The sequence below is a fragment of the Nymphaea colorata genome, chromosome 1 (genome assembly GCF_008831285.2).
Source record: "Nymphaea colorata isolate Beijing-Zhang1983 chromosome 1, ASM883128v2, whole genome shotgun sequence".
In the NCBI taxonomy this organism is placed as follows: Eukaryota; Viridiplantae; Streptophyta; class Magnoliopsida; order Nymphaeales; family Nymphaeaceae; genus Nymphaea; species Nymphaea colorata.
The window spans coordinates 43,040,991-43,068,559 of NC_045138.2; the positions used below are offsets into that span (position 1 = coordinate 43,040,991).

Genomic DNA, 27,569 nt, shown 5'->3' on the forward strand with positions numbered 1-27,569 from the left:
TCGGCGCAAAGTCTGGATCGAGGGGGTGGCGCACAGAACTCAGTCTCTCCAGAGTGGGTTCTTGGGATGAAGGGTCCAATCTCTTTTGGGTTTTTAATATGTTCCTTTGGCAAAAGTTAACATCTTCCTAAACTCTAATCGACCTGCGAGTACAGCATCCAAACTTTGATTTCAGACTCACGTAAGCTCCCACAGTGCCGCCGTACTTAATACAGTACCAAAGGAAGATTCTTCCATTAGAAAAGGCATGAACGGCATGCAGGTCGATGCTTCCCATCAGTCCAAGCAAAAGAGAAGCAATCTGCAAGTGGGTACCTTCCATCACGAGAGATTCCCATTTGGATGACATTTAAAAGGATGGGTCGTAAATTTGGGTTGATTAGTTCCCCGCTCTTGGTTTGACTTGGCATTAATTTCACCATGGGTCGGACATATCTCAGCAATGATGCGGCACTGGAAGCCATGATGAAACGTGAATGGTCACAAATCAAGAGAATGTATGAGGATTACATATCAGGAGGGGCAGTTGGGGGGCCACCTTCTCTACTGGGCGGCTCCCTGCTTCATTTAGCAGTGTGGAGTAACAAGGAGGATCTGCTGTCCAAGATGCTTGCCCTCACTCCTCCCGCTGCTGCCATATTGGAAATGGGCACCAGTGAGGTCGACAATACCATCCTTCACGAGGCCGTCCATGGCGGCAACAAGCAAATGGTTAGAATGATCCTTCAAAAGAAGCGCAGCCTCATCGAGCAGCGCAACCAGCTGGGGGAGACACCCCTGTATACGGCAGCAGCAGTGGGGAATACAGATATAATCGAACTTCTGCATCCCTATGTCCAGGCTTCCTGCAGCAGCACGCTCATCCGACGAAATGACGGCACCACAATCCTCCATGCATCCGTCCATGGCCTCTTCTTTGGTCTGCAACATCAGTTTCCTTTTGCTTCGTTTCCCTTACAATTACCGTTATCTCAAACCTTAATATAGCTAGTTAGTTCCTGTGCTGTGTGCCTGACTGGATCAAGAACTGAAACATTGGACAAGCCCCGCATCTGGATACTTGATCACTAAAGATAGTACTGCTATTTTAGCCTGGACGAAATTCCAGCTCATAGTGAGAGAATTCCAGTATTCCGGCCAAGTAGCCGGAATACCCGGAGGCTTGAAAACCACAGCCTACTTTTAGGAGTGTTTTATGTGGTCAGAGTAGTAGCGGAATTGCTCCAAGGAAATGGGGATATTGGCTTCTCTGATCCGACGGGGTGTTAACCATGAGTTGATAAGAACCTTTGATTGTGCAGGTACTGCAGTGAAGGTGGCTCAATTGTATCCACATATTATCCATCATCAAGACCAAAAGGGAATGACTGCACTGCATCTGATTGCCAGCTTACCGTCAAAGGTTGACAAGCGCTCCCTAGTCCCCAAACCTGAGTACAAGGGTAAATAAACACTATGCATGTCATTCCATGTTTGTATTGACTATGGTACATTCAGCGGTGACCTTTCCGACTCTTAGATTGATCAAGAAAGTAAGATGGTATCCTCCGTTGGATGTGTTTGGTCTTGACGACCAATGTCCGCTACATATTAGAAATTTCTCTTTTCTTCTCTTTTCAATTTTTGCTTATTAAATTTCCTGCTTCCTTCGTTCCCAAAATGCCCTTTGGTTTAGAAGAAGTCGTTTATCTAATTGTTGCTTGCTGTCACTGTGCTGGTTGCTTATGTTAGGTTTTGATCGTAGCCCTCGACTGATGAAAGCACTGAAGCAAGAGTACAGCAACAAAGGGGATGCGGAAAGTGGCTTGTGGCCAAGCAGCCGAAGCAGTAGTATCTTTCGATTTACAAGTGGATACAGTGGTAAGCATTTTTAACGGAACAGATATTTTTTTCATGTTCCTCTTTCTTTCCATATTTATCCGAAACAGTTACTCATATCGATCAAGGATCAGATAATTACGTAGCCCTTGTACCTTTAATTAATAGCTGTCTTGTAAACTAGTCGACTTCAAAGTGCAAAGAAGACAGGTGATATCCTGAATACAACAGCCTGTTTTTCTTCCTTTTGAATAAGTTCATGGATTCAAATGATGCCCTTGTGTATCCATAGTTACGAAAAAAGTTTGGGGTGTATAATATGCCGAGCTTGAAAAAAAAAAGAAAAATATTATAAATTTTTTAAAAATTTAAAAACATTAAAAATAAGGGAAAAATAAAATAAATGAGAACTAATAACATAAAAATCAAAAAAATAAGTAAATAAAAACTGAATAAAAATTTAAAAAATGAAAACAAGGAAACAAGGAAAGGGGAAAAAACGTGTGGCCCTCTGTTTTGTGTTGAATGTGTTGAACGCTCAATCGTCTGATGGCCCCCAGACACCCAGCACCTCCAGGTCTAATTAACATTTCAAGCATTATAATATAAAGATTGAGAATGCAGCTATATGCCAGCACGATTGTACATGAACTTCTAGTTCGCTGGAGATGAAAATACAGTTGGCTTTCCTAAAGTATTTAAAACAAATAAATTAATTTCATTAAGAAAAAATATTCAATTATTTAAGAAATATACCAATTTTTAAATAATAAAATTAGAAACATGAGCTGATCCGCTTATAAGTATATAACCTTTCTTATGAAAATCTCTTGCGCTTGACACCATTTCGTGTCATGTGACGAGCATCCCCATTCTTTATATTACGCCTCCAAATGAGGCCTACCTGGCTACTCTTTGCTAGGATTTCATCGACTACGTCCATATCCATTTCCAATTAGATTTTGGTCGCACACTGAAAACATAAAAGAAACTCTCTTTCTTCTTTATTTTCATTTTGTTTCCTTACTTTTATAACCACTCTCCGTTTTTATCAATTTGGAAGGTGAGGAAGGACATTACTGCATCGTCCAATCCCTGCTAGAGCTAGGTACGCCTGTCACGTTGCTTGAGCTGGTTCGTCCAAGCTATGGTGCGGTAGACCCAATCCAGTGTCCAACAATAACTTGTGAGCTTACACATGATAATTAAAAACTTGACTGCGTCCACATGACGTGTCACTTCTTTGTATCTTGTTCTAATGAATGAGTAATGTCACCTGCACACAGAAAGGAGTAAAAACTAAAGGTTAATTATTACAACACAATATTACATGAAATAAAACTAAGTAGTTTTTTTCACTTCGCACATCACGTTTGCTGCATTCCGTTAAACATGGAAGTCAGATGTGCAAAGGGAAGATTAAAGGGACACCGCACAGGAGTTATAGAGCAGCAAGGTCGCCTATATCCTCTTTCTCCTCACTCACTGAACTTTCATCTCATTGAGAAGATTTCATTGATATTTATTGTTTTAAGATCCTAGGATCCTTTTTCAGGATCTGTTTTTGTTACACATTTGTCAAGTTTATCGTACAAGAATTTCTATTCCAACCGATGATATTATTTCCTTCTCCAGTGAGATTCTTTCCAACAACATTTATCGAGAGTGAGGTTCACCTTGATTTTTTGTCAACTTGCCTCATCTCTTGCTTGACATTTCCCTTCAAACTATTCTCCACTAGATTTAGCCTGATCTGAACTGCCCAAATTTTGTAACTTGAACATCTGGATAGACATGCTTCACTTCAATCCTTTCTCTTATGAAATGATAGTTTGTTTCCATGGAAAATAGCGTAGGATGACAAATGTTGCACCCAAATGATCACACAACAGAGTAGGCTTTTTCGTTGCTTCAACTCCTATCTTGGCAAGCAAATGCTTAACCCATAATAGCTACTGCTCCTACACGAACCTGATATTCCACCTTTCGTGATGATCAAGCAACTGTTCTTTGTTTAGAAGAGGCGAAGGTATAATATTTTTCCCATGATAAATAACATAATGTGCAACTGAATGCCTGTCGTCCAGCCTAGTCAGCATAAGAAAAGACAGTTTAAAGTTAGAACCTTTATCAAAATATGTACTGTACCGAGTTGTTCCTTTAAAATATCTAAATATTCATTTAAACAAAGCACCAATATTCTTGTGTTAAACGACATACAAGAACCATTATTGATGTCCATAGTCCAATTACCCTTAGAGATGACCATAGTAGTGACATTTCTTGCTGTTGTATGCTTGATGATTGGATTGAAGGTCTCAATATAATTTGTTCCTCCTGCTAGCTGTATTTTTTACCAATAAGTCTTGCTTCCTATCATGCCTCCATCCCATTATGATTTTTTTTTTATCGCGTAAACCTATTTGCAACCCACAATATTATGGAAATTACTTGGTAGAGCAAGAGTCGACATACGGTTTTATGAAGGGAAGCTCTCTTTTACCGTTGCCTTTACCCGTTGTAGGTTAGTAAAAGCCATGAAAAAGCCGATCGTTGGGTTCAACATAATCAGGATTTGAACATTGAGCATAATCACCATGATTGACGTTAGGAGTACTCTCTTATGCATGTTGTTGCCCGTTGGCGTAGTGATAGTGAACTAATATGTTTTGCATGGCCTAGACAAGTAATTTTTTAGCAGAACATTTGGGGATGCTTCTTTATCTATTGATGGGGCATTATTAATGAGAGCTTTTGTCAGTTAGCCAAGCCAACACGTCATATTTTGCTTAATGAAGGGAATGGTTGTTACTAAAACATGAAATTGTTCCCCATTGAAGATGACACTCTTAGAGATGAACTGTCTTTTAAATAGGTTCATTGCAAATAAAACCTAAGTGCCAGACTCCATAACTAAGAGAACACACCCTTTGGATTTAAAACTCATTTTCTTTTTCCTATACACAACCAAGCGAGGATAACAAGCTGAACCAAAGGTTTTAAATAATCATATGAAGGAGCATGTTTCAGTAACATCTCATAAGGATATTTCCCTCTTAAATTCCTACTTGGCATTCTATTGATAAGAAGAACAACCCATCTTAATGCATCAATCCAACAACTGATCTGCAAACTAAATTGAATAAACAATGTCATACCAGTTTCTACCACATGTTGATGCCTTTGCTGAACAACTACATTTTATTTTAGAGTGTGAATACACTAAAAACATTGTTCAATACCATTTTTAGCCATGATATGAAAAATATCCACAATGAAAAATTTTGATAGGAAGTAAACTTACTTTTCCATCATTTTCTTGAAATTAGTAAACAAAAATCTGATTTTAATTTTATAGGAAACTACCATCAACATCTTGAGAAATCATTAAAAAAAAAAAGCAATGGCACACCTCTCTAGAGACGTGCCATGCAGGTCTTGTAGATCCATATGAATAATTTTTAGAGGAGTTGATGTATGCACTTTATCATGTGGCAATTGATGCATCGTGCAAACAACATAACTAGAACAAAATAAAACAGTACTAGAGTGCAAATAAATGAGTTTATTTCTCCTTAAAATGCCAGTCCAAGATGCCTATTCCATGTCTTAACATCATCCTCATTTGTACCAAACACCATAATAGCTGAAGACAGCATACTTGAATCTGCATTCTTGGGAACATCTCATTGATAAAAACCTTCTTTGTTTCATCCTCAAACAACATTCTTCTGGTTTGCACATTCTTAAGCAGAAACTTAGGACAGTACTTAAGATAACACCCATTGTCAGTACCAAAGCTGAGAGTGAATTTTCATTTATTTAAGAACATGCATCACATTCTTAAGAAAAAAAGGAGTGAGTAATGGAATGAAGGATAACTTTATCTATCCAATGAATAGGAAAATTTGTCCTATTTCCAACATTCACCTTTTGTGGTCAGTTATAATTTGTAAACTCATTTAGAATATCATCATCCTCAGTCATATGGTGTGAAGCACCGGCATGTAAGTACCATGCTGAATCTTCCTTATTGATGTTCACCCAGGCAGCAAATGCTTTGGGCATGCCAATGCATTCCTTGTGGTATACTTTTGGTGACCATAGAACTAACATCCAATGCTTGATTTTCGTTTGGTTGAGGATTGATTTGGTGTAGAATTATTCTCATATAAGCCATGACTGTTATGGTTTCAATTTGAGGGCCACCAACCATGATCATGTGGGCTACAGCAGTTGTGGCATTTTCTTTCACTAGTCACCCTTTCATTCATCTCCTTAATATGGTTTGTGTGTTTTCTTAATTGAGTAATATGTCATATATTCAGAGAATAAAGGTATAGATTTGAAAGTAGTCACCATAATAACCAAATTTTCATATGCAACATGAAGTTTATTAAAGTTATGAATTATAATATCATGATATTTAATCTCCTATTAATCACACTAAGCAAATTATCCAAAAAGACTTAAGTAATCAATCATTGGTCAAGAGCCCTTTTTAATATTCTAAAGATCATTTTTAATTTGAAGAATGTGCATTTTTTTTAGAAGTTAAAGATAGTTATAAAGCTAACCATGCTTTTGAAACAAGAAGCATATGAACCATACAATTTAGCATATCTTCACTTGTAGTGGCCTTTATCCAAGTGAGGGCCAATAAATCAGTACATTTTCGCATCAAAAACTCAGAATTAGCAACTTTCTTGCCACTCTTGTCAATGGTTTAGCTAGTGCAAGAAGAAAATCATGAACAAACTTAAAAAGATCCTTGGAGAACAGTATCGATTATACATGAGACCACCATAGCATATATCTGGTCTAGCTAATCTTAACCGACACCAGACTGGTGACGATTCCTTTTGAATAGTGGGACTTGCTAATGACATAACAAGACTGATTGAAGAAAACAATGCTATTGACAAATGTCATATTACCAGTGTGGCTACCAACAAGGCAAAAATAGAACAAAGATAGCCAAGATGAAATGATCAAAATGAGAACATTAGGGTAATAATTTTGATACTATGTTAAACATGGAAATTAGACATGAAAAGAGATTACTTAAAAAGACACACACAAGAATAAAAGGCGTTTGACAAGATTGTATGCATCCTCTTTCACTTTACTCAAATATCATCTTAATGATGAGATTTCATGGTATATAGTATTTTGATTATATAGGGTCCTTTGTTTTAGGATATGTGTTTGATTTCCTTCTCCAATGAGATTCCTTCTATTGATCTTTATTGATAGGTGAGGATCTCCTAGAGTTTTGCAAACTTGCCTTGTCCCTTGCTTCATACACTCCACATGATCAAATTTGTTTCATAGTCTAAGACATACTTAAATTCTCATTTTTAGTACTAAACATATCAAACCATACCTTCATTCATGTGTGCAATACTATTTATTTTATTAAGATTTCTTTAAAGTAATTGAACATATAGACAATAAATTTGAAAATTTATGAAGAAACAAGTGATTTTGCTTTTCTAGTCATGTTGATTGAATCAATACTAATTATTTAATTACTTAAATATGTTTGTATAGTTGAATAGTTTGTGACTTTACAAAACAAAATAGATAGCAAACATCTTCTACCTTCTAAACATATATTCAAGGGCCACAAAGTTCACTAAATTAGGGTCCAATGTTTTTCTATATCTAAGGGTTCACATAATGAAAGTGCAAACATGTTTCTTAATTGTGAAAGCATGAGACACTAAATCACTATTTTATTTGTCATGAAAATCATAAAGAGTGCAACCCCTTTTGAAAAAACTTTAAACCGATGATCACTATTTCATAATTCTAATGTGGTGTTCTATGTCATTTATTAGTTGACCATGACCATCGTTAATATATCAAAAGATGTTTTATCATTGATATTTTAAGTCATTGCACCCTATTTGTGTTGCTTTGATATCTCAAAGCATGTCTTGCCATATCATAAGCATGACTAAAAGTTGTGCACCTTATTCCAACTAGCTTCATATAGCATGTGACCAGTCAACTTACATAACAAAATAATCTTAACCTAATTAAGCATAACATAAGTTATCAAATATGATATTGTCTTTTAAAGAAGTTAACATTGGAAGCTCAAATTTATGCAATCATGTGCTTTGAAAGGTTTTAGATAATATTTCGTGATCGGCTTTGTAGGTTAAGCAAGACTTTTCTTCTTATTGTAACGTTTTTCAAATAAGCATATTTCTATTTCAAAGTTTGGGTTTCTTATGAAACTTGAGTGTTTTGCTAAAGTTGTCATAGTAGGCTGCTATACGTGGAGCCAAGTTGACAGTATCTTCAAACTTTTGATGGCAATATATCTAAACACCTTCCCATGCTGTCATTAGTCTAGTGGCAATTTAGCATCTGTGATTGCCTAAGTTACTATATCCACTTGCTATACTACGATATATTGCCTTACTTTACCAAGAATAGTTACAAAATGATGACTTTTAAGTCATCAACAGTACATTAATTTGCATTTATGAAACCAACCATATGCATTACTCCATCATGATTAGGGATGTAAGTAGAACATAATCGAATTGGATTTACTCTTCATCACATTCAATTTTCTCAAATATTGACATATTTGCATTGAAATCTGGATTCAAATATGAATGAAGAAAAATCTATACCATATACAAATCTAAAATTGAATTCAGATTCTGAGTCTGGTCAAAATCTGATTTTTTAACATTTGAATTCAAACCCGACTTTTGAACTGAATCCATACCACACTATGGGCATTGGACATATGATATTCATTTAAATCTATCTCTGATCCTAGTCTGAAACCAAATGCAATTTGATACTTAAATCGAATTCAATCAGATCACCTTTCTAAATTATGAATCCAATATGACTTCTTAATCTAGTATCTGATATTCTTTTCCAATATTTGATTCTTTTAAAGCAGTTCGGTTAGATATCAGATCAAAATCCGAATTATTGACATCCCTAACCATGAAGCTTAGAGTTGAAGCGGTGATGTTTTTTGGATATCCAATCTTCCTCATCATGGTCATCCATGGCCAGCTCACCAAAAGAAGACCTGTTCAACATCATTTTTATAACTTATATTGCTTTAGGGCACATATCTAGCTAAATGTATCACTTTTTAAAATTAAAAATACCATGACGCTCAATTTTTTGGCAATATTTTTAGGTAATGTTTTTTGATAAAAATTCAATGAAAACTATGCAAATCTACTTGGTTGGCTCTCACAATAGTCGATGTCTATTAAAACATAGATAACATTACAAGGGTTAAGTATTCTAACAAATTACGTTTTTTTATTACTTCAAGAATAAAAATTAAAATGTAATAAACACACATACATCCTATTACAAATTCTTGAGCTTAATCAAACTTAGTTACAACTAAGAAACAAAATAGTTTGGCTTAATACCTTATTCTAAATATTAAATGAGAGCTCAGAATACAAGGTCTTCATTTTTAAGAGCTATAGAAATGAGATTCACTAGTCTAGCTGCTTGATTTATTGGTCTTTCATGGTTACCTTTGGATTCAAGGGCACAAGGAGGAGTACCCCATTTGCTGCTCAAACCACAGCATATGTCTGAAGATCTTGAGAACATTTAATACACCCCCACCCAAGAGAAAACCAAAACAGCCAACCAAGTCCCCACAATCTCACCTTACTAGGTCAACTCATATGACTTGGCTATTCTTTTATGGTGGCCATGAGTAGGGATGTACAACGAGTCGAGCCAACTTGAGCTTGAGTGAAAACTTGAGTTATAAATGAATCAAATCCGAGTTACAAGAGCTGGACTCGTTTAAACTCATACTCAGCTCAACTTATATATTTCTTGTTTGTGAATCTTCAAGGTATGTTGGCAAAGTTTAACACCATGTTGCTGCTTTCATTTTCCATTTTCATTTCTCCCGCTTGGTCTCTCTCCCTTTGCCGTTTTTCTTTTTCATTTCTCTCTCTCTCTCTCTCTCTCTCTCTCTTTCAACTCCTTTTTCTTCCTCCTCGCCTTCTCTTTCTCTTGGACTGCAACCACAAGGAGGAATCATGATCTCTCTCTCTTTCTTCTTCTTCTTCTTCCTCCTCCTTCTCACCTCCCCTCTCTCGCTCTCTCTCTCGAGTTGCAACAGCAAGGATGGATGTACCTTTCTCTCCATTCTTTTTCTTCTTCCTCCTCCTCCTCCCCCTCTCCTCACCTCATCTATCTCTTGGGCTGCAACAGTAAGGTTGGAGGTACCTTTGTCTCCCTCGTAGAGGATTTCCTCATCCCTCAACCTGGTCTAGGATTAAGGGTTTTTGAATCTCAAACCCTCGGTTGAGGGTTTTAGAAGTTGATTTTGAGGAGCAGTAAGACTGCACTACAATTTCCTATTGGCAGGATAACCCAGTTCTTGAAAGCCAGCAAGTATACAGAGAGGGTCGGCATTGGAGCACCCATTTACCTTGCTCTTGTTCTGAAGTTATAGTAGACATGTTGGAGCTCACCTGCAGTGCAGCCTATCAGAACAAGAAGGCGAGGATCACTCCTTGCCAATGAGCTTAAACAAGTCGAACTTGAGATTGCAATCGGTTTATTGAGCCGAGCTCGAGCCTGCACTCGGTCTACTGAATTGAGCTGAGCAATATTTGAGTCGAGCCAAGCTTGAGCTGGCTGACCTCAGGCTCAGGTCGCTCATTAAACATTCCTAACCATGACCATAATAACAATACATTATCTAATGGAAATCAAGATTACCAAAAGTGAAACCTATCTAACTCATGACACCAAAATACAAGAAGAAACTAGTGCATAAATCAACTAAAACTAAGTTAAGATTTAAATATGAAATGATACAACTGCGAGAAGCATTCCTTATTTCATCTTGTGGATGACAAACCAAATGACCTCTAAACCAAATAACCTCAAAAATTTTATATAAATGTAATCTAATCTTCTGCCACACCAACAAAGTACATAAATATTGAAACTGAAAAGATCTCTAAAAGGTATAAAAAAAGAATTCTGATATACATTAAGCCTTATAAAAACCATCTTCTATAAAATAAAAAAAAGTATTCAAATTTCAATAGTAAAGAGCTAAAGTATCGATATAAAAATACTGAAATTTTGAAAGCAATTAAATTTAAACTAAGAAAACTGCATGAACAATTTCACATCAAAATTTATTAAAACTGTCTTTTAAAAAATTGTTGTACAACCACAAGAAATATTTAGCTTTGAATGGTAAAGGGATAAAAGTGTCAATATAGACATTCTAAAGAATTATACTAAATTTAAACTAAGGAAACTACATAAAAGATTTCTCATAAAAAAGGGTATGGAAATCCCCTGACCTGGAAAAATTCATGGAAGAATAAAAATTCTTATGTTTTATAATGCCTTGAAATATTCTGCAAAGATGATCTCACAATGATTTTAAGTACAGCACAAAGTAATTCTTTATGCCGTTCTAAAACTAGATTTCCTAAGATTTCCAACAAGTATGAGGTAAAAAGTTAACTCTATCTAGAAGATGTCTCACCTAATTTAGTAGAAGAGCAAGTTCTATAGAAATAGGTAGAAAAAACATGCAAGAAGCTAATCAATTTCAAAATTCCAAACATTGTGAAAACAATTCTCTAAATTCAAATAAAAATTATTCTAAGATTCTAGGCTTCCAAGACTATGAAAAAACATTAACAACTTAATAAATAGCTGTTTCATCTTAGATATGAAATTCAATGGCAAGATGATCCATTTCTGCATCTCTATAGAAGAATTTTGAACACTAGATGCTAGATTTTGGAATTTAACAAATGACCCTCAAAATGTGAATTTGATTGAGCTCAAGTTCTAATGCAAGTTGTTGGTCATACTGTTGAGATCCCATCCAGACAAGTTTTGCTTTGAACTAACCTAGGTTCATACCTATAGTATTTGAACTGATTCTACTGGGTTTGGACACCCTAAGCTTCGTCCTCACTGGTCTAGGTTGACTTAGAAGGTGTGACTTTCTAATTTTGTAGTTTGCCAACTAGAAACTTGTAGGATTGATCAGTTTTTAATATATATGGCAACCAGGGTTAGCAGCCTTTGACCTCTTACCAAAAGTGAGACCTAACCTAATGTGGGGGACCTTCTATTTTTAATTCCTTGGCCCAAAAGCTACTACTTCGACCATCATAAATTTATGTAACCTACTCAAAAACTTACTTAAGACAACAGGTCATAGAATCTAGCTAAAAGACAAGAGGGGAGACTTCAAGAAAAGAAACCTGCCTGTTGCTAGTTTGCTAGAGTTTTCCAGCTCTAACATGCCTAATCTCACCCATCCTAACTAGCTAATTAATTACTAAATCTGGTACTGACCACACTAAGTAAACCAAACTGAGAATGGAAAGTAACAAACAGCAACCTAAGTCACCAAACAAGGGCTTAGGAATTCTACTAGCCACAGCACAATGTACCTCCCTCTAGTGCTATTCTTCTAAACTAAGGAATTTTGCATTTCATACTAACCTAACAACCAGAATTGTCCTAACGCCTAACTCAAACAACTCACCATTAATCTTAAGTAAGGCCAAATCATGGTCTCTGGTCGCTGGCCACAATCTGGCCTTTTGGATGACAACACCTACTTCACACAAAGACTAAAACCACAATCTAGAAACATGCTATTTGTCAATGGTAACCTTATCTTCGCTCAATCAATAAAAGCACCATCGAGCACTAAAATAAAAAAAAATTGTAGTATAAATCAAAACAACCCTACTTTAATTAGCCATAATCTATCTCAGAGAAAAAATAGAAAAAAATAAGTTACTAAGGATGCTCGGTGGTACTCTGTGGCCAGCTAGCACCCTATGATCAACTGATTTCTGGCCAATACACAACCCTACTTCTGGCCACTAACCTAGCCAACGAAAAGTAAGTGAAGCCCTAATTCGAGTAATAGAAAACCAGAATAGATGTATATTCTAGCCAGCTAATGCTAAAATTAGCTACCATTCTATTCTAAGCTCCAAAAAAACAACTTTTTTTGCTATTTCTAACACACAAAAAACAGATATATGCAGCTATCACCAGACCTGTACCTATACAAAAGTGCTTACATTCAATATAATCATATATTCAAAGGAGATTATTGGAGGAGAATAATCTGTGGTTCACACTACAAAAAACTTTATGTTCACTGACAGCAAGAAAACACCGGTAAAAGTTAGAAAGCCATCAGCAATAGTTTTACTGCCAGCTGTAAGAACCACAGTATACACAACATTGCTGTAAAATTTGATCAGTATTGATGGCATTCTCTGTCAGTAAAACGTCATTATTATTGATAGAAAATACCATCAGTAACAAGGTGACATTTATTGTCCACATAAGAAACCATTAGTAAATGTTTAGATAATTACTGACAATGCCGTCGGTAATTAGCTTTATACCGACAAGTGTCTCCCGTCAATAATGATACTCATCACTGACGGTTCTTTTTGTCCCGTCACTAAAATTTGTATTATTTTTTTAATATTACATTATATTCCATTGAACCCAAATAATGGGAATACAAAAATAAATCATATGATACCAGTATAAAAGACAGTAACAATCTAGAAAGAAAAGTTTTATTACATTCAATCTTAATTGCCATCCATCCTATATATTAAGAATTTAAGATAGTACAAGTACAAGTACATGACATCACGTTTTATAGAAAACTTCAGCTTTGCACACATCAATAGGGGAGATGAAGAGGCGTGGTCAAACCTACATAGAAGTAAAATTTGTTATAAAAAAATGAAGAAGACAGTTGAATATATAATATATACAAGACTTAACTGAATGATCCCGTAAACGTAGCCATGATTTGATTGATACGAACTTCCAGCATATCCACCCTTGCACATTTAGCCTCTAGCTCAAGCAACCTAGCACTGGTTGCCTTGAGCTCAGATACTCTAAGACATGTTTCTTTAAGCTCATCATATCTTTTACATTTCTCCTCTAACACAACAAGCTTTCTTTGTAATGTACTGACTTGTTCTTTTAATACTGCATGTTGTGCTTCAAGTTGATACTTGTATGTGCTTTTAATAGAAAATGGTGAAAGTTTCACACCTAATATTCCCATTGGGCATATCCTACCATGGCTATCATCTCCCATCACCTGGGATAGGACATCACCACTACCAAGTGAATCGGATGCTTCCTCGAGCAAAGTAGCTATCTTTTCCTCTAGCTTTTCCCAATGCACTTACGTACATATAAGATTAGTACACAATAATATATCCACATGAAAAACAATTGAATACAGCAACTTACTATAACTTTGTTGGACTCGGGGTTAAAGTAGTTTGAATTAGTTCTGCTTCGAGTACCGATAAAAACTTCAGCTAGTAATATTGAATAAATACTGATAGACATAGGAACCGTCCATATATCCTTCAGGAACACTGACAATGTAATAAACCCATTAGTAATATATAACTTTTGTTCGACCGATTGTTTAGTGCCACCAGTAAAAATTAAATATTTCCAACAAGGACATTCTTGATCGATAAAAACTTTGATTTACTGACAAAGTCCACAGGCTGTCTGTAAAATCAAACTTTTACTGACGATTTGTTTTTCTACCATCAGTAAGTGGTTTTTTTGTAGAATCAATTGTTTTTGCATACAAGTTTTTTTTTTTGGTCTTGCTTTTAAGATTAAATTACATTATCTTTGATTTTCAGTTACTTTTTTTGAGTTCACAAAATATCAGCCAAAAGGACAAACTGATCATTTCATTAAGTTGATTATTACTATTTGTTAAATATTTTAAGAAATGATAGAGTTAGGATAGTTTTTGTAACTGCTAAGAAAGATGTGTAGGTAATGCCTAATTTTGCATCAATATGTTCATGTGCCTCAACATATTGACTTTAAATATTTAATTCTCATATCAGAAATTTAATTGATTAAAATGTTAATATTGTAATGTACACATCTAAGCACACCAAGTACATACACATTTGGGGTCATGTTAATGAGGTTTTTCAACAACCGATTAGCTTTATGTGTTACAATATATTTATCAAATTAAACTACAAAATGCTTTAGTGAAGATCAATTTGCAACAAGATTTTGGGAAGATTCTGAAATATGGAAAGCTAGCTATGATCACCTCTACTACACTCTGCATACAAGTTCACGTCCAGATAGGCCATCTCGAACTTGATGGCTCAACTCACGTATAGTATAGCTGACTTATTGATCAGATCGGCTTATGTAAACTCAACAAAGTTTGAACTGGGCTGAAGTAAAGAAGAGATGAGCAGAGTTTGAGCTGAACATAAAATCTTCATTGCTTTTAAAGTACACATTTCTAAGGAAAACATATATACTAAGTTATGAAATCAGAATCTTATTTTGGTATCGATGTGTTGTGGACCTTACGCGAGCTGAGGAGGTGCATACAAGTCCAGCTCGACTCATTCAATTGGTCGAGGTTAACCATTGTCTCCAATTAACTTGACTTCTTCAATAAATGATTTAACCTTAAGTCATATTCATTGTCATGTTCTCCATTCCTAATGCCAGGTGAGAGTTCTGGGATATAGAAAAGAAATAAACTACAATTGCAAGTTGTTATGTCATGCACATATTTGGCGACACAACCGACAGACACTTAAATAGTATTCTGCGACTAAATTTGTTTTCCAATTAGCACCTGTTTATGATTATTTATGTTGAATTTATGGTTGCCATCAAGGTGCATGAAATATTACTCTAAAAATTTTGGAATTGATTAATTTTATCAAAAACAGGATTTTGTGGGAGGCTCACAGGCCAAGGTCTTCAATGGTCGCTAGAACATCTGGTGGACCTTTTGATTGAGAACTATGAGATGTATAAAGAGCTTAAGAAAGACGCTCCAGATAGCAGCACGAACACTGCCACAGGTGGAAGAGCACTAGAGCAAATGGAAACACCGTTGTCAATGGCGACCAGGCATGGCATGACTTCGGTGGTAGAGAGGATACTGTTCAAATATCCTCGTGAAGTTGACCATGTGAACGATTTGGGTGAGAACCTGCTGCATCTAGCGATAAAGTATCGACAGGAGGGCATCTTCAATCTCTTCAACCGCGGCAGTCCCATAGTCCTGCAAAGGCTGGCTCGGAGGTTGGACAACAGCGGGAACACTGTCTTACACCATGCTGGCGAGTTCAACGAACAACAAAACTGGGACAAGCCAGGAACTTACTTTCCCATGCATTGGGAATACGAGTGGTTCAAGGTAAAACGAATTAATTAAATGTCAACTCCGAGCCTATTCCTTTCAATTCTATATTTTTCGCAATTAATGTACGCGGTCGTCAGCTTAGATGCTGCATGCCATGCATCACATTTTGTGTTATCTTCTGGGGGCTACAATTTTACTTACAACCATAGTTACAAATAAGGTTTTGATGAGGGTTTTCTCGATACAATAAGATAAAGTTGAAAAAAGAAAAAGTACGGTAAGTTTTTTAAAAATTTTAAAAAACTAAAAATAAAGAAAAGATAAAATAAGTGAGAAACTAACAATACAAAAGTAGATTTGCAACAAATAAAAAATAGAAAATGAAAAAGAACTGTTTGACATTAAAAAATGAAAAAAATGAAAAAAACACTAAAAAATGCATTGGAAACACTTTTTTTTTTGTTTTTAACTTTCTTTTGAAAGAACGTGTTTTTTAAAGCTTCCGGCAATTTAATTTGTTGTATTTTTTTCGAAAAAAACACATTTTTGTGGCTATGCTTACAACTGCTAAAAAGGAGCTCCAAGTTCAATGATGTCGTAGTGTTGGATAACACTGACATTTTTGTGCTTTGTACTGTTGTTTTTTTAGGTTGAGGAGTGATTTTGACTTTTTAAAATAAGTCAAGTTCTTTCAAGTTAGTTGATATTTTAGTTTTACTATTTTTGGGAAGCTGTAGAGAGCAGGGACACTTTATTGCTCACCCTATGGTGCAACAACGAATATATGACATTATTTAGTAATTTTTTAAAAAGAGAACCATCTAAAAAAATAAAAAATGTGACCTTCTATTTGCAATTATCTTTAAAGTAAGGTGATCGGCTAACTATTTTTCTTTTTTCCAACCTCCTTTTTGATAGAGGGCAGCGGATGTTCTTTCTTCATCGGTTTTATATGAGCAGAAATTGCGTCCTTCTGCTAGCAGGTCCTACTTGGCCATCCCTTTGGTCTCCCTCGAGTAAAAAAATAAATAAAATAAAAGAAAAGCAAACAAATTTTTCAAGACAGTTTGACGAGCTTCCCTGTGCTATGATTTGCTCGTTATGGCTGCATTTCTTTCATTTGGCTTTACTCGATAGTCTCTCGTATAATGGCCCAGTTTTCCACACCAGAAACCCTTCTTATTTGGTTGCCATAGCTGCATGCCTTCCTTTTCTGGACCTTGCGCAGTTTGTTTTCTATTTTCTTGAACACTTCTTTCTTAGGGCTTTGTGGTTCACTTCCCCTGCCTTCTTGGTCGTTGATAATAACTAAATAGGGATTTCACAATTAGCACCTTTAAGCAAATTAAAGGGCTGACATTTGCTTTGCTAATGTCTCTTGGTTAACTAAGAGATTCTCTAGTTCCATCAGAGGTGGTTGCACTAGACAGTATATTAAACAATAGACAATAAAACTGAAAAATTTTGGATGAAGTCCATGAATAAGAATCCTCTATACACAATCTTCACTATTTGTTGACTCAGCGGCTACTTGAGAATTTTCATTAGAAATGTGATTAACTTTAAAAAATACTAAGATATAGACATATTAGCTTGAGTTATCATACCATTCTCCTTTTCTAATAATTGTAAAAGGGTGCAATTAGCTCTAGAAAATAGTGTAACAAAAGCATCCTTTAGCTCTTTTGGAGTATTAGCATCACAAATATACTCTTAACAACTACTTATCAATTGATCTTTTGATAACAAATTAGTTTTTCTTGTCTACACTACGCAGTTTTTTTTGCATGCACATCCGTAATCATTAACCACTTTTTCATGCCTTTACAAACCTCGATCCATTAATTTTAGTATCCATAGCTACCATATTTAAGTGTTTCAATATTATTTAATGTCATTGATAATGTTACCTATTTGATCCAATACAATATGAAAACACCATCTAATTCCAAATATTATCCACATCCAATTATTAACAACTCCGGAGAAGAAAATCCAACATCCTTCCAATGTCTAAAATAATTTTTAAAAGCAAACTTGTGGACATATCTTATTTCATAAACAATCCACAAAGAAATTGACTATAACAATCACACCCCATTAACTGAAAAGGCAAATAGATTTGAAAATAAATTTCTTACAGTAAACAAACTCACGATACTACTTAAAAAATATGAAGTGTGAACACATAGAAGACAGATCCTCACTTAAATCTTCGTAGCTCCTATAAGCAACTTCACACGCAAGCCCCGCAAGTCAACACATGCTCCACTTGGTTACACCAATATTAAGGACTAGATCCCCTTTTTATACTACGAAGGTTGACGATATACGTTTCCACCACATTCCTTACATACATTCCTTTCAATTATATTTTATATTTTTAGTAGGACCCAGCATAATCAATAGGTTAACCAAAAGGTAACTGATGCTTTTCTTGAATTATCTAGAATACTCTAAGAGAGTCAGTAATAACCTAACAACTTAACCCTCAAACACACACCATGGGTTTCATCCAAACAGACACTCTCTTGTTGAGGCCCGACTACAACCTGCTCATCCTTTTTGAGGTTGCCAAATTCCCAACCACCAACTTGTGTATCATGCAGGAGCCTTGCATGGCAAAATCTTTTATAGCGAATTTGGGATTAAGCACACCACTGTCAGATTATGCCATGGAGAATGGACTCCACATTCAGTTGGGAGGCATTAGATTCAATATCCTAGCCAGAGAGAAGGAGTTTGTGTTGGCTTCTTTAGTATTGCATTAAATCGAATCATCTGGGAAAATGGAGGGGGCTCTCGTACGTATCTATTAGCAAAGAACATTCTTTCTGTAATAGCAATCCTTCTTGCTAGAAAACATAATGTTAATCAAAGAGCACGAATCAATCAGGGAGATATATACATACATATATATATATATACATACATATATATATATATATATATATATATATATATATATATAGAGAGAGAGAGAGAGAGAGAGAGAGTGTGTTTTAATCAAAAAGTGCTGCTTGACAACCTATTTTGGGTAAAAACATTGGACTGATCTGGTTCTCTTTTAGATCTGCAATTTTCAAATGACATATGATCTTCCTTTTTAAGTATAGGTAGATTTTCATCATGTTTTCTTACTCCAACACACACACACACACAAATAAATATGTATATGTGTCATTGTCGGAATAAGGGTGCAATCAACCAGTGAAACTTGATCTCTTCAAATATAATCTAAATCTCTTCTTTGTCAGATTTCGTAACTATTTTCAAACCAACTTGGTCAAGTCCCTCCAATTGAGAAATAAAGACAATGGGGAAGGTTGATGATGAAGTTGATCATAAAAAGAAAAGTGAGATTTGTTGGTAATGGTTTATGAAACTGAAAAAATAATGAAAATCGATAAAGTTATAGTTGCATTAATTGAAAAAAAGGTAGAAAAAATGAGCTAGAAGCTAACAATCCATCATCTTCACTTCAAGCTATAAACATTCTTTCAAAATCTTCTCATGATGCTGAAAAAGCTCCAAAGTTGAGAAGCTTTGGAATAAAGTCTCCTACATTTGACATTGCTGGAAATGAAATAATTTCTTTTATTTATTTAATTGTGAACATTTATATTTTGATGACATTTTTCTTCATACTAGAAAAAGGAAGACAATAGATTAAAAATTTAAGTCAACAATAAAAAATGACTTAGAGCTTATAAATATTTTTAAAGGCCATAAAATTTTGAGAACTAGTGTTTATGTATATTCACTATCATTATTGGACTGAACATTGTATTCATTATCATTATAACTGCAAAGAAAGTGAACCCTTTCCTAAATGGATGTGAAGTTGGAATTTTAAAATAATTATCTTAACAAAGAGGCATATGTTGACCACTTGACTGATTATGGTATGGAAATACATGAAAAAGATGATAAATTTATGCAAAACCCTTTATGGTTTAAAAAAATTGCATAAAGCTTAGAATGATCGAACAAGAAATATTCTTATAACAAGAAATATTCTTATAACACATTTTCAAAAGCGCAATCCAATTATGTATTTTGCCAAAAAGTTAAGTGAGATTAAGCACTTTCATCATAAATAATTTCATCACGACAAAAACTTCGTGAAATGCTTAATCGTTGGATAAGTCATTTTCTACCATTCAAGATAACATATTCAGTTCTCAAATTGTTGCTATTTCATTTTAAAATGAAGAAGTGGAAAATAAATGAAACAATTCTCATGTTGTTTTAACTTATTATGAAAATATCATTGGAAATGTGCGATATCACACAAACATTTTATATATTATTTTTTGAATAGTAAATCCATAAAAAAATGTTTACTTAATTATAAATTATTTTACCAAGAGAGGAACACTAATACAGAAGAATGTACAATTAATTAATATAATTTGCATTGGTTTAACATATATCAACTTGGTTTTTGAAGACGAAACTGATTGCCATTTTATTTATTCATGAAGTTGAATATGTGATCATTTCTCATGAGTTTGCCAGACAATTTAGACAATATATTTTTAAAAATTTTCAAATTTCACAATATTGTACTACTAAAATTATAGAGTCAACAAATGAATAATTGTGTTGGGAAAAAAATCTAGTGTTTAGTGGAAAAAGGCAAGACACAAACATTTTGTACTATTCAATTGTATTTGAGCATGTAGAAAAGAAAGGAACTGAGTTAGAACATTGTCATTTTGTAGGGCAAGTGACGAATAGTTCATAAAGGGATTTAGGTATAAAGTTTTTAGCATTTGAAAATGCTCGTGAGTTAAGGCTCAAAAAAGTGAGTTCAAGGGAGTATTGGAAAGTATCCATGAAAGCAAATAGCAATTACAAGGTGTCATACGATTTGACCTTCAAATTCATGGTAGATGTGAGGTTCCTACACTACCAAAAGGGTCATTGTGAAAGGAATAAATGCATTCTATCCTTTTTATGACACTCTAACAGTTGAATGGCTTTACGTGGCTAAAAATGATCTTTTACTCTAGAAATTTAAAAATCAATGGACTATTTTTTTTATAAATGTCTTCTCTTCAACCACAATAAATGCATCTGTAGTATCACTATGACCTAACTAAACGACATCTTAAAGATTATATAATTCCTTACTTGAAGGTTTTATCTCTTTCTCTCTCTTTCTCTCTCTCTCTCACACACACACTGCATCCCACGTTCGTACTGCAGCAACATGCCATCACAAGTTGAACTGGTATGTCTTAATCAATAAAGTTAATCTGTTGATGAAATAAAAATCTTTGGACCAGGTTTAGCATGACTTGCTTATTACTTATAGAATATCATTTCTGCCCTTATAGGTTGCTGATTAGTTTATCAAATTATAAGTGCAAAGATGGTAAGGCAAATTATTCTAATCTAGCGTGTACTTTAGAACAAATTTGTAGTAGCTATGCCACATGAAAGCAGCATATACCATATTGTGGTATCTTGGGTTGTTTGCATTTCATCGGAATTTTATGTATCTAATTATAAGCATTTTTGCAGAGCGTGAAGAAGATCACATCTAAGGATCTTATAGAGCATCTTAACATAAGTGGCAAGACAGCCAGGGAATTGTTTATCGATAGCCATGAAAAATTTAAGAAGGATGATGAGAAGTGCTTGAAAGAAACTGCCAGTGCCTTTTCAGTGGTTGTCACACTCATGGCATCAACAGCATTCGCAGCACTCTACACCTATCCTGGAGGTCCAGACCAAATTCATGGCAAGCCTATATTACGAATCAACCCAGCCTTCCATGTATTTCTGGTTGCAAATGCATTAACCATAGGCTTTTCATTGAGGGCCTTGCTGTACTTTCTGTTTGTCCTTAGTTGGAGGTATAGGAAAAGTAGCTTCCACCAGCCAATACTATCCTATCTCATCATGGGCATTAGATGCCTCTATGCTTCAATATTGTTCATGATGCTAACTTTCTTGGCAACCATAGTTCTTTTGGTTAAATCACCTTCACTATTTGCTCTGTACGCCATCATAGCTACCTCATTTGTATATTATGTCATGATCTACATAATGATGTCATTTAGGAGCCCTTTGCATCTTCCGTGGCAAATACACCTTCCCATATAGGATTTTTTATCACTTTCACACCTGTTAAGGCACTAGTAGAGAAACATGTGTTCATTACCATAAAAATGTTCTTGAAATCATTGCCAATGCCTAGCTGGGTCAAAATAAGAAAGTGACCTTTTTAGTAACTGGATGCATTATCCATAGTATTATGATGCATCATTACTGCCATATAAAATAATCATATTCATTCTTATGAATTTTGATGTTTAAAGAAAATATGTAACAGTTAGTTAAAGTTATGTACTATTGAAGTGTACAAATGAAATCCTTTTTACTTGCTAATTTGGTTGCTTGAATGAATTGCTTACCTGAGTTGCATAAAATGGTTTTGATATACATAACAATGTTGCAAATGGCACATTTCTATTATATGTTTCCAATTGGTGTGAATTCCAATGGTTGAAACATTTTCATCTTATACATGTTATACAAATTTATGTCCATATCACAAGGATTATCCCACATTCCCAAGTTTGTCTTTGAGTGGCAAGGATGCACAAAAAATAGCAGCTAGTCCCATATTCTTTTTCTGTAGTCCCCATTGACATGGATAAAGTATGTTTCCTAGAAATTTTGAATCCACTCTTGAGGCAAACCTGCTCAACCTTTTAGCTATTAGAGATAGTAAATGGAGTTAAGCAAGATAACCACTATTCTACCGTCAAACAAATCAAAGACAATTACCACAACTTTCTTGAGTGTAACATTTTGAATAGAACAATTCATCTCTTGAACTAAAATTGTGTACATAGTGAGTGGTTATGCTTGAACTTGAGAAATGAAGCATTGCTTTCTTTATGGAAAATATTTTTTGTTGGAGACCCCTTTTCTAGTTAAAGTGTGTCTTCCTCTCAATACTACAAGCATCTTAAACTAGTATCTGTTTGCACCTCCCACACCCCCCCAAGGTAAGGCCTCCTTAATGGTGGAGGTCCCTTCCAATTTGGCACCCATTTGCCTTTGGGTCTGCCCCTAAGATGAGCTATGGACCGGAGGACTAATATATTTACTTGAAACTTTCTTTAGGTGGAAAATTCTGATAGTGCTGAGTTACCCTTTTGCGATACGCCTCAGCATGTTCGGCTACTTATGACCTTTTTTCATCAAAGAGCTCGAGTAATGTCAATCATTTCATTTATAGTTCATAGGGACCTCGATTAAGGTAGCAAACTTCATTGCAGTTTTTGAATGTTTAAAGAAAGGATGATCTCTGTACCATATACTAATTCGGTCAGTGTGGCATCCATGAGTATCTGAATAGTGGTTTGGTATGCCCGAAGTGGATCAAAAAATTTCTCATATCAATCTCAGCCTATCTGAACGGTTCTTTCCAAAATTCATATTAGAATTTTATTTGTTGCTTCTACTTGACTATTATCTTGGGGGTAATATAGTGCAAAGAAGTGATGTTGTATTTGACATCTTTGGCGGAGGCTACACATTATGTGAAATAGGTGCCATTGTCTAAGACAATGTCTTGAGAAATGCCAAATTTCATACGAGGTTTTTATGGATAAAGGACACCACATGTCCTCCTTCAACCATTTTTAAAGTGATTGTTTCTACCCATTTGGTGAAATAATCAATGACTGAAAGAAAATACTTATCACCATTTGAAGCAAGTGAGTTGATTAGGCTGAATACGTCGAAGGCCTACATTGAGAATGGCCAAAATGAGCTGACTAAATATGAAGGTAAGCCACTAGAGCATGGGTTGATAGTGAGTGCAACTGGAATTTGGTGCACCTTTTGACAAATTGATGACAATCCTTCTGCATGGTGGGCAAATACTACCATGATCTGACTATCTATTTGACAAGGGTTTGATACTCCTACATGTCCCCCACAAATTCTTTTGTGTGTTTCTTGGATAATTTTCAATGCTTCTCTTTTGTCGAGACATCGATCATACGTTGCATTGAATCATCTTCTATAGAGAATACTGCAAGGACAAAGTATCTCATAGACATGCATCGCAGGGCTTTTTGTTCTTTGTGGGACATTTCTGACACAAATACTCCATTTTGCAAACAGTTTTTGATATTTTGATACCAAGGTGCTTCCTCACTTTCTGTTTGAAGTACTAACTCTGGTAAACATACGCTGGTTGTTCTAGTCTGCCAACCTCAAAAGATCTAATTGATTATTTGGGTTTAAAGGTGATGGTAGAGCCTAAATTAGGTAAACCATCTGCAACTGGGTTTTGTTCCTATTTGATGTGTGATAGTTGACATTCATCGAATAGTTCCACAAGAGAAATCACCAATTTTTGTTAGGGAATCAGTATTTGATCTTTAACTTGTCAGTCATCATTGACTTGACTCACAATTAGGAGTGAATTTCCAAAGACATGAACTCTCTGTAACATTAACTTAAGAAGCATTTTGAACTTTTGGATCAAGGCTTCGTATTTGGCCATGTTATGTGTGCAGGAGAAGTTTAATTTGAGAGAATATGAAATCATTTCATTTTCTGGTGTGTGAGGAGGAGTATTCCGATGCTGGCTCCTATAACGCTTTTAGAGCCATCAAAATACATACTCCATAGGGGATCTTATTGTATCATTACGATTTATTCATTTATAAAGTCATCATTTGTTTTGATTTCTTATAATAGGGGAATGTCTACAAGCGGGCCTACAATGGCCTACTCCTTAATTGATTTTTATGACACATACTCTAAATCGTATTGCATCAATATGATTTGCCATATTGCTATCCTCCAATTCAGGAATGGTTGTTCAAAGGTATATTTGAGTGGATTGAGTTTGTATAAAATTTTGACTTCACAAGATAGTGGTGTCTCAATTTTTGACACATCCAAACCAATGCCAAGCAATACTTTTTCATATGACAATAATATTTTTTGAATTGAACAAATGCTTTACTAACAATAGATGAAATGTTCTATCTTACATCCATCTTCATATTGTGCTAGGAAACCAACATAAGCTAAGTGATTAATTGTGATGTAAAACAATAGTAGTTTTCCCAAAGCTGAAGGTTTTAATATTAAAGGATCAAGGAGATATTTCTTGATCTTCAACTGACTTTTGACATTCGGATCCACATTCAAACTTAGCTCCTTTTCTCAAGAGTTGATTGAATGGTATGCATCTCAAAGCCAAGTTAGAGATAAATCTCCTAATTGACTAAATTCGACCTTGCAAACTGTGCTACTCTTTTAAATTGGTTGGTGGAAGCATTTCTGTGATTCCATTTGCTTTAGTTGAGTCCATTCAATTCCCTTTTTACTGACCATCAACCATAGTTATTTACCGGATTTCACTCCAAGCATACATTTTTTGCAGATTTAACATGAGTTTATACTGCAGGATTTATTCAAATACTTAATAGAGAATATTGATATGATTTTTTCTTGTTTTTGATTTGATTAGCATATTATCAGCATAAGCATCCATGATCTTATGCATTTGATCATGAAATATGGCAGCCATGTCAACTGATATGTTACCTCAACATTTTTTAATTTGAAAGGCATCCCTGTATAACAGAAGGTTCCCCATTAGGTTGCAAGGGATGTTTTAAGTTGGCTGTAAGTTGCCAGTTTAATTTGGTTATATCTAGAATATCCATCCATGATGCAGAACAGTGCATGCCCTGCTATAGTGTCCACTAGAAAGTGAATGTTTGATAATGGATAGCCATCTTTAGGAGTGGCTTTATTCAAATCTCTAAAATCAAAACAGTGACAAATTTTGCTATTTTTGTTGCAAAGTACCACGATATTTGCTAACCATTCAGGGTAGTCAATTGCCCATATAAATATGGCTTTCAATAGGTCTTCAAGCCCTTCCTTGAGTTGTCCTTCAAGTTGAAGATCCAATTTTCTTAATTTTTGTTTAATCCCTTTACATTCTGGTTTCAAACACGACTAGTGTTAGACCACTTTAATGTCAAGGCCCAACATGTTTTCATAGGCCCATGGGAACCTATCAATTCTGTCTTTCCTCTATAAAGAGATTAGTTCTAATTTATAGTATTTTTGGACTATCTATTGCACTTATGTTAATTTTCTTCTATATCTAAGAGTTATGAACTCATTTTTGCTAGTAATGCAGGTGGTTTTCCTCCAGATGTCATCTGGAACATAAAACTAAAGTTGTGAGATTGAGCAAGACCAAAACAAATCAGATTCATTGGAATTTTTATCATTGTACATCAATGATATTATCAAATGTGACGCTTGGTCATCAAAGGAGTACAATGGTTTTCTTGGAAAAAGAAAACAAAGAAAGCGGTATGGTTTTGAGTGGCAAGTTTTTGGCTCACGGTGAATATCTGCTCGTGATGGATCCCTTGACAAATTGTACTGGCTTTAGTTATTCTCCTTCCACCACCTCTTCATTACTATGACATCCCAAAGCACGATTGCCTCTTCGGCCTGGGATTGTTACTAGTTCTAGAATGCCATCAGTGTTTTTTTTTAGGCTAGTAAATGGTTGATATCCTTGGCGCAGAAGGAGCTTGAATATCTTTTCATTTTGGAAAAATTGGTTAAATAAAGGGTGAACTTTGTAGGTTGATTCAGAATGAGTAGGCTTGCTTCCATTGATCACCTACATTTGCTTCTTTGCAAAGACAACTTGATGAAATTTTATACTAGTTCATATTCTTCACGAACTTGTATACTGGTTATTTGTATAGCATACATAGGTATAGGCAGCATTGATTAACAGTGTCATTCTTGATGACATTCTGCATATGTTGTGGTTACCTACATTCCTTTGGCCCATCAGACACACTGGTATAGGGATGATGGGACTACATTGGCCAAATGAATCCATGGTCGGCCCAATATAGCTATTAGTGTTCATTATATCTCATGGAAGAAGAAAGTACATGCAAATCAGACCTGAAATGTACAAAAAATAAAGAAAGAAAGGTAATCATGGCTAAAAAAATTGTCACCTTTTTTTGCCTAGGCACTGCCTAGGCACTTGACAACATAGAGCAATCCAGTTCTCTCTCTTCATAATCATGCACTTGTTGGCACTTAAGGCAGAGAATCTAACTTTGGTCAGGGGAGAGATGAGTGTCTTGTGATCAATCTTTCACTCATTACATAAACCAAATTAAAAGTACACTTATGAAAAAGAAACTTATGGACAGGAAGAACAATAAACAACTAATGCACCATGAAAGCCTATAAGAAAAATGCATCGGATATTTTCAAGATACTATTATCTTGTCATTGTCATGAGCCAGTTGTACAGAACAGTCAGCTAAAAGGACCAGCAAACTAGAAGTAGGACCTTCCATTGTTGAAGTTACTATACGTTAATTCCACAAAATGTTCTCAAGTACAAAATAAATTTTGGTTTTTTACATGTTAAGCCAATAAAGCACTAACCAAATAGTGATCAATTTCTACATTGCAAGCTTTACAA

At 35.0% G+C, this 27,569-nt stretch overlaps 1 protein-coding gene across 2 annotated transcripts; it reads left to right on the forward strand.

Moving 5' to 3' along the window:
- Positions 1 to 349: 349 nt before the first annotated feature.
- LOC116268371 (uncharacterized) lies at positions 350 to 26,680 on the forward strand. Of its 2 annotated transcripts, XM_031650047.2 has the most exons (6): positions 350 to 919; positions 1,302 to 1,442; positions 1,732 to 1,860; positions 15,621 to 16,093; positions 21,572 to 21,906; positions 26,241 to 26,680. In XM_031650047.2, the coding sequence occupies exons 1-6, from the start codon at positions 421 to 423 to the stop codon at positions 26,533 to 26,535; spliced, it is 1,872 nt and encodes a 623-aa protein (XP_031505907.1). In that variant the 5' UTR covers positions 350 to 420; the 3' UTR covers positions 26,536 to 26,680. The 2 variants fall into 2 exon arrangements, with proteins under 2 accessions (XP_031505907.1, XP_031505909.1); XM_031650049.2 differs by lacking the exon at positions 21,572 to 21,906 and having other exon boundaries at positions 26,241 to 26,382.
- The last annotated feature ends 889 nt before the right edge of the window (positions 26,681 to 27,569 follow it).